This window comes from Oenanthe melanoleuca, chromosome 20 (genome assembly GCF_029582105.1).
Source record: "Oenanthe melanoleuca isolate GR-GAL-2019-014 chromosome 20, OMel1.0, whole genome shotgun sequence".
Classification (NCBI taxonomy): Eukaryota; Metazoa; Chordata; class Aves; order Passeriformes; family Muscicapidae; genus Oenanthe; species Oenanthe melanoleuca.
In genome coordinates this window covers 4,463,407-4,480,546 of record NC_079353.1, presented here as the reverse complement: position 1 = coordinate 4,480,546, position 17,140 = coordinate 4,463,407, and the positions used below count along the sequence as shown (strand labels likewise).

Sequence of the window (17,140 nt, the reverse complement as noted above, 5' to 3'; positions counted from 1 at the left end):
GAAGGATGGGCAAAGGGACAAAGGAAGAAGGGATTTTAATGATGAAAATGAGAAAAACACAGCAGGAAATGTATGTAATAATAGAATTAAATGGCTGTAACATTTATTTTTCTGGCTTAGGAAATGGATGGTGTGCTTTGTCTCGGAGGAAATAATGCATTGATTGGTTTGTAACCACTCAATCACTCAAAACTAAAAATGAGATAAGAAAGACCAAATGGATAGATATTTGTGCAGGCAGATAAAGGAGCAGTAATCTAACATAAAATAAAGAAACTCTCTCTGATCTGAGTCTCTCTGTGCTGCAAACTCTTTGAGGCTTTACACCAAACAGCTTACAAGGAAGGCACAGACTGCTGAAGTAATTACAAGTCCAGGAGCCACAAATGGCTCATTCTGCCTGGGTGCTGAAAAGCATGGTGTTTGTGACACCCACAAGACAGAAATCTTGGGCTTTTTCCTGGTTCAATGCCTTCATTAAGCCAAGCCCTGCATCCTCTGCTCATCCCAATCCTTTCCCTGGCTGGCATCAGACTTCTGGCAGGAGCAGTAGCACGGCTTGGTCCGTGCAATCAGGGAAACCTGACTTCAGCTGGCTGTTCAAGCTTTGAAGATGTGACACAGGACCCCCTACAGAACATACCTCATTAATAAAATCACCAATATCCCCTGGATGTGGGATTACTGGTCTTATAGGATACTGTGGTTCAGCACCAATAGGTCTTTCATCCACTCTTCTGACTCCAGGTGTCTTGTTCAGCACGTGATCCATGGTCTCTGGCTGCTGGAGCTGGCTTAAATCGTAATCCTGTGACAAATGGGAAGGCACAGTGTGAAACCCAGAGCTTTTCCTTCAGATCACCTGCTCACTCAATGTGCAAACAAGTTGAGGGCTCTAATTCACCTTCAGCTGAAGTTTGACAGCAAATCTTATCCCTGGGTATGTAGCACCTCCATCTAAATTACAGATGAACCTGACCTCTGAGCAGCTCATAAAATTGACCTCCTAAGAGTGTATCTTATAAGCTAAATCAAGTATTTAAATACTTTCTGAATACTTCACCCAGTGTCTAAATATCTGGGATAAAGCCCAGGCTTTTATTTGTGTGTGCATAGGTATATGCATAACTTTTTTGACAAAATACACAATATAATGTAGACACACAGTGTTGGTAGACATATTATTGCAATTACATTTCTACAGAAATAAAAACATTAAAATGTGTTTTGCATTTATGCATGTAGGCTTTTAAAAGTAATTATGTTATTTTTGCTTGTGAAAAATCCCAACAGAATAGATTTCTATCACAAAATGAGAACCAGGTAATATTTCATTAAAAATGTATTCATGTAGGTAATGGTGTTTTGCTGCTCATCCTTTGCTGTTATTTTTAACGATTCCTTCCTAAAATATTTAAGGCTACAGTGTAGTTGCCTGAAACCAGATACTTCAGCTACTTGGAATGCTTAGAACAATAGTTTGTTCTACCAGGAAAACTATCCTTGTGCTCAGACAGGGATGACTGAATTTCCAGGAGCAATATTTATAAATAACTTGACAGCGACAAGACAAAAAAAGAAATGTTAATTGCAAGGATTTTTCTGTGGAATAAGAACTTTTCAAGGTTTGGGTAAACTCCTGTCTCAGAGTTTGCCATGGCAGCTCTCACTGGGCTCACCCACTTGCCTTTGGAGGCCACTGGCAGAGGTTTTGTGGATCCCTAAGCACTGACCTGGAACCATGCAGTCCAATTCAACAAGCATAAATAAAGCCATTACACAATGTGTAGTCACCAAATCTGCATGAACATTGTATTTGAGAGTGTCCTGGGCTCTTTACTCTGTTTGGCAGGAGTAAAAACTCCAGTGACTCCAACATGAGTCACCAAACTTTGTTATTTTAGCTGAGGAACTGGACATGTACAAATGGAAAAGCACATCCCAGGAGTGCAGGCCAGGGAGGTTTTCATACACCATCAGCTCTGGTGTCTGCAGAATAGGCACTGAGGGAGCTGACGTGTTCAGGCAGCCTGTGGCTCAGGGCTCTGACACCCAGCAAAGCTTTGCCACCGCGCGCCGCGTGGCGAAAGAGAAAATCCCCAAATCTCTTCAGACATTTCTCACAAACCATGTCCAGAAATTAAAAGAAATTAAATGCACACTAGAGATGATTAAGTAAATGCAGGGAAAGCCCACAGAAGCTCAGGGCTTAAGCAAGCCAAGGCAGGAGACTGCAGCCACAGGGCTGGGCAGGGCAGTAGCTGCTGGCTGGTTTTATGAAGATCTGTAGTAAAATAAACAATTTTAATGACTTAAGGAACAGAAACATGGTTTGAACATGAGTGTCAATGGAGTGATCTACAATCCTTCCCCAGGAAGCTGCCTAGGGGATAGAAAAATCCCTGTGGCACTGGCCTCCTGGTACTGTCCTGCTTGCACAGGAGGGTGTCCCACTAATATCCTGAATCTCCTGGACCTGCTGTCTCTCCACCACACCAGGGAAACCAATAAAGCTGCCTGGTCATAAATAAAGAACACAACCTTTTGTTTGTATTTAACTAAAAATAACATGTTTTCTGCCTTTTTGAGAGTACAGATTGCACAGCTGCTCCTTGGCCAGAGCTCTCACCTGATCCTCCTCTCCACCTCCCTCCTCGTCGTACTTGAGGATGTTGTCCCTGACGTCGTCCTCGGGGTCGATGAGCAGCTGCTTGGTGTGGCGCTCCTTCTCGCGGCGCTTCATCCACACCACAAACAGCAGGACCATGGCTGCAGGGGGAGAACCAGGGAGAGCCATGCTGAATGGGGAGAACCAGGGAGAACCAGGGAGAGCCATGCTGAATGGGGAGAACCAGGGAGAACCAGGGAGAGCCATGCTGAATGGGGAGAACCAGGGAGAACCAGGGAGAGCCATGGCTGCAGGGGGAGAACCAGGGAGAGCCATGCTGAATGGGGAGAACCAGGGAGAACCAGGGAGAGCCATGGCTGCAGGGGGAGAACCATGCTGAATGGGGAGAACCAGGGAGAACCATGCTGCAGGGGGAGAACCAGGGAGAACTATGCTGAATGGGGAGAACCATGCTGAACAGCAGGACCATGGCTGCAGAGGAAGAACCATGCAGAATGGGGAGAACCATGCTGAACAGCAGAACCATCAGAACCATGCTGAACAGCAGAACCATGCAGAACGGGGAGAACCACGGCTGCAACTGGCTGAGCTGGGACCTCCTGCAGCACAAGGGAGGCTCAGGCTGTCCTAGCACCTCACCTCCCCCTGCCCACTGCAGAGAACCTCACTGGCTGCTGGAAGGAAGGAAGGAAATGCTAACTTCTTGCAGGGTCTAATTTTTGAAGGAGAGATCACTGAGAGCTGTAAATACTGTGACGGATTCCCACTACAAACATTTCTTTAAGGTCTGTCACTGATGCTGACTGAGCTGATATTAATCAGGAGTAAAACACACAATCAAAGGAGGAGAAACCAGAAGGTGTGAAAGCTGCAGCTTTCTAAAATATGATCTAAATCCTGAGTTTTCAAGATTAGATTTCCACCTTTGTTTAATTCAGGGGCATAAATATGGAGGGAAGGGAGCTGCAGAGAAGGAAACAGGTGCAGATACCCAACATTTGTGCACAAGGGGCTGTTCCAGCAGCGTGGCACAGGTTCAGCCCATTCAGCTCTGGCTGTGACAGTCTCTGCTGTTTTCTGCAGTTGGCCAGGCAAGACTGATCTGGGGAGGATGCACAACACTGGGTCCTGTAATCCAATTTGGCCTCCCCCATAGTCTTCTTTGGTCCATGAGGGAGGCTCTTTAGGCTTCTGAGATCAGATTAGCCAGGACATTAGCACATGCATTTGGCCATCGAGTTGGAAAGCAAATCTCAGATGATCTGAAATCCTTTCAGAGAGCAGGGCTAGCTTTGCAGAACGAGGGAGAGCAAATCTGGTAGCACACAGCCAAGCTCCTCAGGCATCAGCATTTGCATGCCAGGCTTGGCTAATCTCTCTCAGTAACAGGGAGAGATGAGCAGTTCTCGAATCATGGGAATTTTTTTCCCTTCTTAAACAACTTTACCCACAGGGAACACTGGCTCACTGCTCCACAACCTCACCCTTCAAAGGGACATCCATGTCCCAGGGCTGTGTGCTCCCTGTGAATTACTGCATGCAAGATCATCTGGGGACTCAAGTCTCCACTAACAAGGCAGCCAGATCTTGTCTTCTTCAAGAACGTGTTAATATCCTCGTTTTCATTCTCCTACTCAGCAGCTGCAAACAATGCCCTGAGGAGTGAAGCTGAGCCTGGGCAGCCTCTGCAGTTACACCTCCACTGTCTGCTCTCCCCTCCATTCCCCATGCAAGCCCCACACCGAGCTGCACCGGTGGCAATTTGCAGCAGAAGGGAGCAATGGATGGACAGTGGAGGTGGGAACAACTGTCCCAGGTTCATTTCACCTGGGTCAGCCCTCCACTGTGCCAAACCAAACTCGGGAAGGATGTGAGATCCCAAAGTTTGGGGTTTTTAGCTGAGACTAGACCCTGGGGACATGGTCCAGCTTGCAGGAAGATGTGGTTAGGAGGATCCAAACTCTTCCTCCCAGCACCAAAGTGTTTGTACCCAACAGGAATGCAGTGAAGTGAGCGAAGAGGATGGGACAGCTAATTACTGCCATTGTGTGCCAACTGGCAGCCACCCCTGCCTGCCAGCTAACAGAATTGTTTTCAGATAGTTCAGCATTTCTTTAATGCTTACCCCAGATCTAGTCAAGAAAGAAAAAAAGAAAAGGGAAGAAAATGTAACTCTCATCTGTAATATAAAACCTCAGCTATTTAGCAGACTATTGAAGTCCTTTTTTCATTGTTCCTTTTCAAGTCTCTCACAACAAGATACCTGACTGGTCCACAAAGACAATATTATAATGGTTACTGGGGTTTATCTTTTTATTTCCCTTTTTTTTTTTTTTTTAAATGATACATTTTCATGCACTTGTGGAAAAAATGATGCCATTAATGCCTTTACAGGTACCTTGGGAAAAAAAGAGACCTTCAAAGTGTCAATGGTGGATATAGTGCACTCTCCTTCCTTTTATTCACTCTGCAGAATGGGAAGTGCTATTACTGCTGTTAGAACCATTTTCGCTCTGCATGTAGTTTTCCTTGAAATCTATTGTCTTCACCCTTCACAATTTCTTACTGCATTGCTCTTCTAAATGTGTTATTTGTGCAGCTAATACATCAGGTAGCAAGAAGGAAAAAACCCCTTTGAGCAAAGGTAAAGGCATAAACTTCCTTCACAGGAGCAATCTTGGATCTGTCCCCTCGTTTCTGCTTCCTTTTAAAGTCATCCAACTTTGACCTGCTGACTCTAAAATGGACAAACAGCACAAGAAAATCCCTCTTCTGCCTTTTTCTAGGCTACTGTTTAGAGGTCATGATATGAAACAGATAGAAAGGAGGCAAAACACTGGAAGGATGTAACTGTAAAACTGCTCATTGCAAATTACATTTTTCATCACTGATACAGTGCTTTGCAGCTCCCCAAGATAAAAAAAAAAAGTCAATTAGAATTACAATGAATGTAAAAATAAGCTTTTGTAATAAAACCCATAATTTAAAATGGGATAATGTATCTGAAAATGGAAAGAGGAATCTCTTAAATCAAATGTCCTTCAGCTGAAGTTAATTTCAGTCAATAGGATTTTCAACCGTTTTAAATTGTATTTTAGCACTGGATTTATACAAGAGCAGCAAAAAGAAGACCTGTGTTTAATCACCTCTGTGGCTCCAGTGCAAACTTAGAGCCCAGGGGCAGCAGCAGAAGGAGATGGGGGCTGATGAACACCTTCATCTTCACCACTGGCAGTCTTTGTGTGACTGCAGTGCCCTGGACAACCAACCTGGCTGAAGGGAGCAGCCAAAACTGGGAATGAAGGGCAGGAACTGGGCACAGTGTCTGGGCACAGGGATGCTGCATCAGCTCAGCTGGGCTGGGAGAGGAGCAGGGTCTGCACAAACACCAGTTTCTGGTGTTCTCCATCCTGATCCAGTAAAACAACCACACATCAATACACTCCCAGCAGCCCAGGGGTGACCCATTCTCCAATGTTCCATGTCATGTCTCCATTAGGTGACATTTGGAGCATATGTCACTCTGTCTGCTCTCTGTTAAAACACACTGGGGGTAAATATTAAATGTGATTTAGCACCAGAACTCCCATTAGCTTTAATGAGAGTCCCATGGATTCATCCTGTGTTTCTTGATGAATATTTACCCCATTGTTCATTTCAGCACTTGTTTTTATCTATTCCTACTGTGCCAACTCCTGCTTGAAGTTATAATGATATAATTTTTACTTTTTAAGTGTGTGCACACATGGTTATTGGTAATGCTCATGGAAGCTTGGGACTGACAGCACTCCAGCAAAAGGGATAGTTTTGCCTTGAGGAAGGGGATGGCCAGTCCTTCTCTGTGATGCATCCCCAGTCCTCATTGTTTCTGACAAACTGGGAATCCTTCCTCTACAAACACTCATAATGCCCCATGATCCCCCAATCCAAGGTCATTTAAAATGCAATGGGAACAACTACCATTCTTCTTTTCCTTGGAACAACCAGAAAAACACAGTTATGCACTGGCTCTGCAAGGGACTAGCCAGTGTATCTGGTACTGGGAGCCATTATATCCACAGCCAGCCAGACATGAGAGCTGTGGGTGAATCTGACAGAAATTTGGAAGAAGCCTTCAACCTTTTCCTGCAGTATGTGGACAATCCTATCACACTCACTACTTACAAGTTGTTGTCAGGTGTAATAATGTTTGCAAAGCTACTGGAAGTCTTAGAAAAACAGGTCTGACACAGGCAGAGCTCATTTTGCTGATGCTGCAGTGAAGGAGGTTTGAATGCAGATGTGTGAACCACCCCCACAGCCCAAACTTGGGGACCTGCCCTCTGCATGGAGCTCGAAAAATACAAGCTATAGGAAAGAACACCAGGGAACAGGGAAACATGAAGGAGGGTAGACTTAGAGCAGATTTAACTGTGAGGGTGTGGCACAGCTGTGGCGGTCCCATCCCTGGAAGTGCCCACGGCACTGGAATAGCTGAAGGAACCTGGGAGAGGGGAAAGCATCCAGCCTGTGACAGAAGGGCTGGAGCTCTGAGGTGCCTGCCACCCCAGCAGTGTGGTTTCAGGCAGGGTTACTCACTGAGCAGGATGATGATGCAGATCAGGATGGCGATGATGGCCCCCGTGCCCAGCCCCGCCGCGGCCACCGCGCCGATGGTGGTGCAGTCGCCGTTCTCGTCGCACGGGCACACCTTCACCTTGATGACAGAGGTGTTGAACAGGGGCGGGTTTCCCGAGTCTGTCACGATGATGGGCACGTCGTACACTCCTGCCTCCAGGTACATGATCCTCAAACTCAGCTGGGCGTAGTCCCCTGGGGACCAAGACAGACACACAGACAGATGACAGAGCAATTAGAGCCACACCTGTGCCCTCTGCTGAGCCCTGCAGAAGGGATGAGCAGCAGCACACCTGGGCAGGACAGCTTCAGGCCTCTTCAGCACTGTGGCCAACTTGTGCTTTTCAAAGTACTCTGTGTTCTCTCTGCTGCACTAAACTACCTGGATGCCGTTTGCAAACCCAGCTGCATCTGTTCAAAATGGCATCAAGCACAAATAGCAACACATGGGCAATGCTTCCTGAGCCTGAGCTGCCTCTGGCCACTTGTGCAGGTTCTGTACTCACTCACCCTTCCACCTCAGGATTTTGGGAACTCACTGGTGACAGGCAGGTAATCCCACTATGACTGAGCCCTGAGCTGTGAGGGCACAAGCTGTTGCACCCAGACCTCAGCAAGAGGGACCAGCATTGAAGCCAAAACCAGCCCACAAAACCACTCCCTGGTATTTTCTATCCTCTGCTGAAACTACCAATAAGTAGAGCAATTAGGGCCATTTGTGGTTGCACGCTGCAATATAAAAATCCTTCACATACTGGTAATCTTCACACTTACCTAGCCCTCCTGGTTCCATGGTAAATTAAAAGGCTGCCTTTATGCAATTATGGTCAGAGAAATGAACATTGATCCTGATTGTGGCTTATGACAATTACACTGGAGGAACATAAGGAAGACTGATAATAGCTTTTTTCCCCTTGGCCATTATGGATGATTTATACTCTGTTCACTACTGATAACTGTTCATAATTATGAACTGCATTAAAAAAAGCCAAGTGCCAAGGCTCTTAGAGTTATGCTGCAGGTCTGATACAAATCATTTCTGATTAACTATCTTGTCTATAATGTCAGCTGTAATGTGCTATAAAAAATAAAAATCAGACAGAAAAAGTGGGAAAGTTTTGAAGTTGGAAGCCGCACATGGGGTGTGGGAGTCGAGGGTGCTCCCCTGGCTTCCCTGGATGCCTTGAGACCTCCCTGGCAGGGGTCTCAGAGGCCCTGGCATGGTGCCCAGGACTCCTGGGGACTGGATTTAAGCCCCTGGGAAAAATTACTGCCATTGCAGGAAAAATTACAAGTCACAAAAAATAAGTAGAGTATAAATTATATTGTTAGAAGATAGAAAAGTGAATTTTTAGAAATGTTTATATTAGGGGGTTTGAAGCTAATATGGAGGATTTTGGGCATGGTATGTCTTTTCTTTCTTCTTCTTCATTCCATCCATGTTAAGTGCCAGGCTGGCATTATTGGATTGGTCTGAGACAGAGTTGGACAGTGTAATAAAATTGTCATATATTGGAAAGTAATTGTAAATATTATGTAATTTATAGTATAAAAGATAAGCCCTGCCCCAAGGACAGGCAGTGTGCCTCGGATCTCAAGCTGAACAGACCACTGTTAGCTAGAGAAAGAATTTCTTAGATAAGAAATTATAAACAACCCTGGAAACCTCAGAAAACAGCCTCCTGAATCTTCTTTGGTGACCAGCTGAGAACACCTGAATTTAAACCACCTGCATGTCCTGCTGTGAGGATGTCAGCTCAGGAGACAGGGCCGGTGGGGATGAGTGGGCCTGGCTGCCCCATTACCATTGAGCCGGGTGATGGTCCAGTTCTTCCTGACTGCGGAGGGCACGCTGGGCAGCTCGAAGACGAAGGGCCCCACGTTGGGGTCGATGTCGGCGTCGGCGGCCGTGATGTTGATGACGCTCAGGTTGGGCTTCTCGCAGATCTGCGCCTCCCGCGGCAGCAGCTCGGGCGCGTTGTCGTTGATGTCGATCAGGTAGATCTGCAGCGTGCCCGTGCCGCTGGCGGGGGGGATTCCTGCACGGCAGACATGGGCCTGAGACCACAGCTGGCAGCCAGCAACTGGCACTGGGATCACAGAACCAACCAGCCCCTGGCACTGGGATCACCATACATCAACCAGCCTCTGGCACTGGGATCACAGAACCAACCAGCCCCTGGCTCTGGGATCACAGAACCAACCAGCCTCTGGCACTGGGATCACAGAACCAACCAGCCCCTGGCACTGGGATCACAGAACCAACCAGCAACTGGCACTGGGATCACAGAACCAACCAGCCTCTGGGACTGGGATCATCACACACCAGCCAGCCTCTGGGACTGGGATCACAGAACCAACCAGCAACTGGCACTGGGATCACAGGCACCAACCAGCCTCTGGGACTGGGATCACAGGCACCAACCAGCCTCTGGGACTGGGATCACCATACACCAACCAGCCTCTGGGACTGGGATCATCATACATCAACCAGCAACTGGCACTGGGATCATCATACATCAACCAGCCTCTGGCACTGGGATCACCAGGCACCAACCAGCCTCTGGCACTGGGATCACAGGCACCAAACCAGCAACTGGGACTGGCACTACCACACACCAAACCAGCCACTGGGACTGGGATCACCACACACCAACCAGCCTCTGGGACTGGGATCATCACACACCAAACCAGCAACTGGGACTGGCAACACCACACACCAGACCAGCCACTGGGACTGGCACCACCATTCACCAGCCCCCTCTCTGCCTTCCAGCCCCAATAAACCAGGATTTTCACCCTCCCTCCCTGGACCTCGATAGGGACACACTGCACTTTCATGGTCCCTTGCTTCATGCTGTATAAAACTTCCCCAAGCCTCCTGATGCTGCTGTTTTTCCGTCCTGCAGAACAGCAGGTTGAGTTCTGCAGATCTGTAGCCTGCAGCAATGCCCCTAGCCAAACTAAAACTACAAGCAGGTGATGCCAAGCTGTTCCTGCAAATCTTGGTAATGGCTGTTTTGAAGAATAAAAAAAAAAAGAGAAAGAGAGCTGACAAGAGGAAGCAGAGGGCTTGGAGGGGAGAAAAACCTGCATAGTGTAACTCATTGGTCAGCATTTACTGTAGCACTTGCTGGGCAGTTTTCAGCTTTGCAGACCATCACTCTGCTTCAAAGAAAGCCCAACTCTCCAGCATGTCTCACACCCAGTACCTGCTTGAAGCCCCAGTATGACCCATCACCAGACATGCTGGGTGATGCCACTAACCCCCAGCAGCAGTGTTATGTCCCAAAACACAATTCCTCATCCTCTCCAGGTCTGTCCCAACCAGCAGGGATGTCACAGCACAGCAGTCCTGGTCCTCCACCCCATCTTGATGGACAGCCACATTTGTCAGATAATGACTACTCACACAAAGTAGTATCTGCCCTGGCAGGAGAGAACAGCCTTCCCAGAAATGGCACAGTGCTTTGAATTTCTCTGCCCACACATCTATCTGGCAGCTCTGTGCTGGCCTGCCCTCTGCCTGCCTCTCTCATCTGGCAGCATGACTTCAGCAACTCAAAAGTTTGTATTTTCAGCCCTGGCCCTTCCTCACAGTGCTAGATACAAAGCTACACAAACCACTTCCCCACCATGCTTCTGCTTCCACAGATCTTCCTTCCTACATTCCTTGCTTCATTTCTGAAGGGAGCCTCAAGGATTCTGAAGGAGCCCTGGAAATCCTTTTTTCATGGTTCCCACATAAGCTTTTCAATCGTGGACTCTCATCCTTTCATCTTGTAAGCATGGGTAGGTCTCCCTCTAAAACAATGTCTTTTGATCAGCCTTGAAAGCTTCTGGAGAGGCAGACAGCCCACCAGGATACTGGGGCTGCACATGAAAACTGACTTTTGGGACCAAGCCAAGTGATTTTACTGCTTTCACATTACCCAGAGTATCTTCTGGGATAAAAGCAAGGCTCCCACTGTAACCTCTGAGACAGACTGAACACAAACCCTCAGTCCTGAGAGGCACTAACTGGCACGTGCCTGAAATAACCTGCAATTGCTGCACATATAAATGCATTTTTGTTGGGCCATTGAGTGTTGTTGGGATCTGAGTCCTGGTATTTTTGTGTCTTTGTGTTCCTGAGTGCAGTTCTGGGGCAGTTTTAGGAGAAATGAAAAGTAAGCAATTCTTTAAATGGCCAAGTCCTACAAACTATGGAACATTTCACATTATTTCAGCTGTCTTACCTTGCAGCCAAGACTTTTCTTAAAGACACTCTCTCTGCACTGGAGCCCAGGGAGAGAAAGAGAGCATTTCCAAGGAGTATTGGCTAAACTTCTTTATATGTACTGAGAACAGCAAAAAGAACTTCAAGGAAAGAAGATGCTGCTGCCTTTTCAAGAAAGAGAAAAATCCCCACCAAAACCCTTGACCCAAAGCTTTTCTTTGATGCTGGAGAACCTGGAACTTGGGAGCAATGTGGTAAGAGTCTATTAGCCTAGATGAAACTTTAGCTGTTATCCTAAGCACTCTAGACAGAATTTTAAATAAGGTGTTGCTTTATATGCATTTTAATGGCTGAAATATACCAGTGATAGATTAATTTTTCAGAATAAAGAGATTTATCTAGGCACTCACTTTCTGAGCTGCTGAATGATGGATGTGGAGGTGCTGATGCACTGCTGCATCAGTACCATGGCCAGGGAAAGGGGTTAACTCCACATCACAGTGCACCAAGTGCCTGGAATTTGCAAGGTCAGCTAGTGAGGATTAGGTTGATAAGTTCAAACTCTACCACTGCATCTGTGAACAGCCTTGGCCTACTCACCTGACCTGTTTTGCCCTGTGGCTTTTGCAGATGAACACCACTAGACCCCTTTGAGAATATTTTTAATTTCCCTGTCCTGGCTGCCTTCATGGAGGGGAAGCTTAGGATGGAGCTGTGGGATGAGTCCTACCATTCATGGGACAAAAAAGGGGAAAAATGCATTTCTTGGCACAGCTCCTCAGCACTGAAACTCCTCCATGAGTTTCCCTCAGCCCTGTGACCTGGGATGCAATGATGGAAGTGATGCATGGAACCCCAGAGGGAAGAAGTTTTCATTAGCCCTGCAACCACCACTGAATCTGCTCATGATGACCATGGCACCTCCAGCCCGAGGGATCACACAAACACTGCCCTGAAAGCACCTGCAGAGTGTGAGCAATGTATTTATTATATTTATTATGCTCACAGCCAAGCCTGGACTGAATTGTGCTGCTGAAGCAGGGCTCTGGTCTGAGTGCTCAGCACCCTGCAGCAGGAAAGTGAGGGTGGGTGAGGGGGAGGAAGGTGGGGAGGAAGGTCTTCTCCTTGTCCTGGGAAACTCCTGAGCCTTTTCCAGATGGAGGAACTGAGGAATGAAACACCAGCAAGGCCATGTTTGGGAGTGGTTAGCAAAATTCACCAATTCCTCCTAACCAGGAAGAGGAGAGCAGGGCAGCAGCACTGCCCTTGAGTGAGGCCAGCACAGAAGTTCTCAGGGCTGACTGGACCAAAAGCACAGAGTGCACTTCAAGGAGAAGAGCAAGCAGGACTTCTCCAGGAGCTCTGACTGGCCTGAGTGGCTCTGGGAACAAGCACACCAGCAGCCAGATGGTGTGATGGTGGCTGCACACTTGAGGAAGGCAGTGGCCAGGAAGAGCCCAGCTCCAGTGACAGACACACTGTTTGTGGGAGCCACCACGGTTCAGCAGATGGGCTTATTTCTAACACCCTGCTGCCACCCCATACAATGATTTCTGGTTTCCTGATGGAAGGCTTCCTGAATGCTCTGATCAGTGCCTTTGGGAGGATTACCAGGACCTGTGTGCTTGGCAGACCCTGGAGAGCACATCCCTTTGACACTTTTTTAAGCTCAGGCTACACTGCTACACCGAACTCCCCAAATCAATTTTCCATTTGTCCTCCCCTTCCCTTAATAACACTCTCCGTACACTGTGCACATTTAATTTACTCCAGCAATTTCCCGTCCCACTTTCACATTTTTGACCATAAAAACCTGGGGAAAAGATAACTTATACTGACAACTCTGTCAGGGCATCATTTCTCTTAATGCATCACATTAGAGTCTTATTGAAGCATGAACAATGTGAAGCCTGGGCTCACCGTTGTCAGCAGCCAGGAATGTGGCCTCGTAGACATTATTCTTAATGTAGTCTGACTCTCGATCAAGGACAGCAGCAGTAGTGATCTGACCATTTGTGGCATTAATGTTCAGCCAGTTTGCAGGATCTGACAGCTTAGAGTATCTACAGAGAAAGGAAATAAATACATGGCATTCTTTTCACTGACATCTCCTTAATATTGCTTGAAATACGTTTTTTCTGGACTCCTGACCCGTGATTCAAAGGACCTTTGGATAACTGGTTTTGTTGACAAACACAATGCTAATTGAGTATCCGGTTTCTGACCTTTACAATTATTCAATTTTCCAATTACTTTAGTTTTAAAGGTTCTTCTTTCCACTAAGTGCCACTTACATGCCTGTTTCCTGCTGCTAGGAGAGGACATTTCCTGAGGTCTCTGCAGCTCAGGAGAAAGGGGGTCTGCAGTGACTAAACCACTGCATTCATATGCCTGAATTAGAGGATGGATTCCTGCTCTCTCCTGCTCCTGACCTTGCCCTTCTGAAAACAGGTTTTTAAACTCAAAGATATTCCTTTTTCCTGCCCACCACTAATAAACAACAGTCTGGAAATACCACACTGTCAGAGTCACCTCCCAGCTACTCAGCCAACTCAGTTACTGTCTATTCATGTCCCATGCAACCAGCTGGGAACATGAGGGGTTTTTGGGCAAACTTCCCCTGTGTTCTCCAGATCAGTGTGTTCAGTTCATCCTTCTTTCTTGTTTTCTTGCTTTTCTGCCTTCCAGTTTTGTACTGTTTGAACTGAGATGGACCATAACTATCCAACTGGAAGCTAACAAATGGCCAGACTATAAATTACTGAAATAAGCAAACAGAAGCTGAGCTTATTTCATTGGTAACTCAGACCTGCTGACAGTTTTATATAGCTTGTCATTAGATATGCAGGTGGGAGCATTCCTGGCTTCTGGTGAATATCCCTTTCCAGAATTGGGCTGTTTGATGCAGAAACTCAAAGGGAAACTTGAGCTGCACCAATCCATGTGAAGAGGAAAGAGACACACAGCTGCACAAACACCTGCCAAAGGAAAGAATTACATTTCATGGAGCTAGACTCTTTGGGATGTTTTCATTTCAATATCACTGCTGTGAGGCTCCTGCCCTTTCTCTGCTAAATGACCAGGGATCCAGTTTCAAAGCTGGCTTTGTGAATGTGTCTGTGGCTAATGAGGAAAACCTGAGGTGTGACACTGGCCATGCCAAGCTGTGCACTACTGGAGATACTCCTGATTCCTCATCTTCTATTTGTAAAAACTCTATTTCATCAAAGACTATTTAGAGACTGAAATTTGTATGCAAGGCTCTATCAGCTGGATCAGCTCTGCAAAGTGCTTATCATGGATCTGTAGGCTTAGCCTTTTGGGTATCTTTTTTCTAACTCACCAATGCCAACTGTGAAGTAAAAAATAAAATATCTTTTTTACATCTCACAAAGACAGGACCCCAAAAACACCCCACTGCTTTTTGCAAAGCCTGGGCATTGGCTGTCCTGATGCCAAGGGAGAGAGATTGTACTGGGGTTTGGAAATGAGGTGCTGGTGGATGCACTAAATGTGTGTCCTGGAAACCTTAGAAAGAAACAACTCACGAACTGGCTGCTCATACTCACAGGAAGCCTTACAGGACCCTCCCCACGCCCTGTGCAATGACAGGAACAGCAGGTGCTTGTCTGGATTACAGATCACCCCCCTCCAGGTTAGAGGGAGCACTCAATCACAAATGAGTTGTTCTCTCCTCTGAAAACCAGCCTTGGTACAGACATCAGGGAAATAAAGACCCTTCAAAGGCCAATATTTCAAAAAGAACATAAGAAAAATGGGCTTGTTAGTTAGGATGGTCTCTTTCCTCCAAAGACACAATGCCTGTCTAAAGACAACAAGATAAGGCAGTGAATAAACTATCATTTTCTAGACCTGACAGCTCTGTGCCAGGTGAAATATTTCAAACTCTTCCTGACACAAAATGTCACAACTGATGCAAATTTAAGTGGCCTCAGCCATGGTCACGTTGTATACTCAGGTTTTGCCAAAAATACCACAGCCCTTCCAGACTGAGAGCAAAAAATGAAAACAATTTCTGTGGATGTAAAAGTATCCAAGAGCAGGAAATGCATTTCCTCTCTGCACAGACGAAGCTGAAATAGTTGTGAAAGTGTCACAAAGACTCATTTTCACCTACACTTTCCTGCCAATGATTTCCTGGTGGGAATGTGTGTGAGCCAGGCTCCTGGACTGTGGATTCAGTCCCTGGTCTGCCCAGGTGGGACAAAACAGAGTGAGTGACACCCTCCTGGTCACAGCATGAATTAAAAGTGGTCTTAAGCTGCTTGGACAGAAATCTGACTTTAACAACGTTAAAATTTTGCCAGCTGAATCCCATTAACAGGGAAAGCAGCTAAGGAGGAGGAGGTTGTGTTTGGCAGGTGCTCTGAAGAGAAAGGGGAGGTTGGAACAAATTGCACCTACTGGGAGCAAGGGGAGCACTGGTGAGACACAGACCAGTGCCAGGGGCCTGTGAATGGGTGTTTGACTGCTCAGGCAACACTGAACAACTGGACACTTTAAAAGCCTGCCCAGCAGCTGTCTGTAACCCCACCAGCCTTGCTCTGGATGAGCTGACAGCTCCTCTTGCACCTTGAGCAAGGTTGAACCCTCTGGAAGCAACACAAGGCATGATTAAAAACCTCAGCCATTCAATTTAAAAACCCAGGCCTAGCCCTTTCTGTGCCTCAGTCTCCCCCCATAAAACAGAAACAGAAAGGTGCCTTTTTCTAAACCTCTGTGTTTATGAAGTGCATGAACCACACAGGTCAGAGCACCCTGGGTGAGGCAGAGCCAGAGACTGGGTACAAAGCAGCCCTGAGCTCTGTAACAAGCAGAAATCTGCTTCACTTGAAGGTGTGATCTGCCCCACTGCAAGCCAGTAACACAGGATCCCAGTCTGCTCTCCCTGACCCAGCCCAGAGCCTGCCTTACCTGCACAGGCATTGTGAGTTTACAGCCCTGCAGGACACTGCAGGTGCCACTGCCTGCCCAGATTGCACCCACATCCCACCAGGCAGTTTGGAGAGGAGCTTTCAGCTGCCTGGCTCCCCCTGGTGCAGCTGAGCCCCCCATGTGCAGGGGAGCCCCAGGCTGCCTCCTGTCCCACCTCACTGTGTCCTGTCCCACCTCACTGCTGTCCCACCTCACTGTGTCCCAGTCACTGTGTCCAGTTCACTGCTGTCCCATCTCACTGTGTCCCACCTCACTGTGTCCCATTTTACTGTATCCCAGTCACTGTGTCCCACCCCACTGCTGTCCCAGCTCACTGTGTCCCACCTCACTGCTGCCCCATTTCACTGCTGTCCCACCTCACTGTGTCCCATCTCATTGCTGTCCCAGCTCACTGTGTCCCATCTCACTGTCCCATTTTACTGTGTCCCAGTCACTGTGTCCCACCCCACTGTGTCCCACCTCACTGTGTCCCAGCTCACTGTGTCCCACCTCACTGCTGTCCCACCCCACTGTGTCCCAGCTCACTGTGTCCCACCTCACTGTGTCCCACCCCACTGCTGTCCCACCCCACTGTGTCCCAGCTCACTGTGTCCCACCTCACTGCTGCCCCATTTCACTGCTGTCCCACCTCACTGTGTCCCATCTCACTGTCCCATTTTACTGTGTCCCAGTCACTGTGTCCCACCCCACTGTGTCCCACCTCACTGCTGTCCCACCCC

The 17,140-nt window shown here is 47.4% G+C and overlaps 1 protein-coding gene across 1 annotated transcript in view; it reads right to left on the bottom strand.

Moving 5' to 3' along the window:
• CDH4 (cadherin 4) overlaps positions 1-17,140 on the bottom strand; it is a 414,536-nt gene that overhangs the window by 6,134 nt on the left and 391,262 nt on the right. The window contains 5 exon segments of the mRNA XM_056507230.1: positions 644-808; positions 2,630-2,769; positions 7,208-7,441; positions 9,052-9,285; positions 13,386-13,528. Of these exon segments, the coding sequence (XP_056363205.1) occupies positions 644-808; positions 2,630-2,769; positions 7,208-7,441; positions 9,052-9,285; positions 13,386-13,528 (916 nt within the window).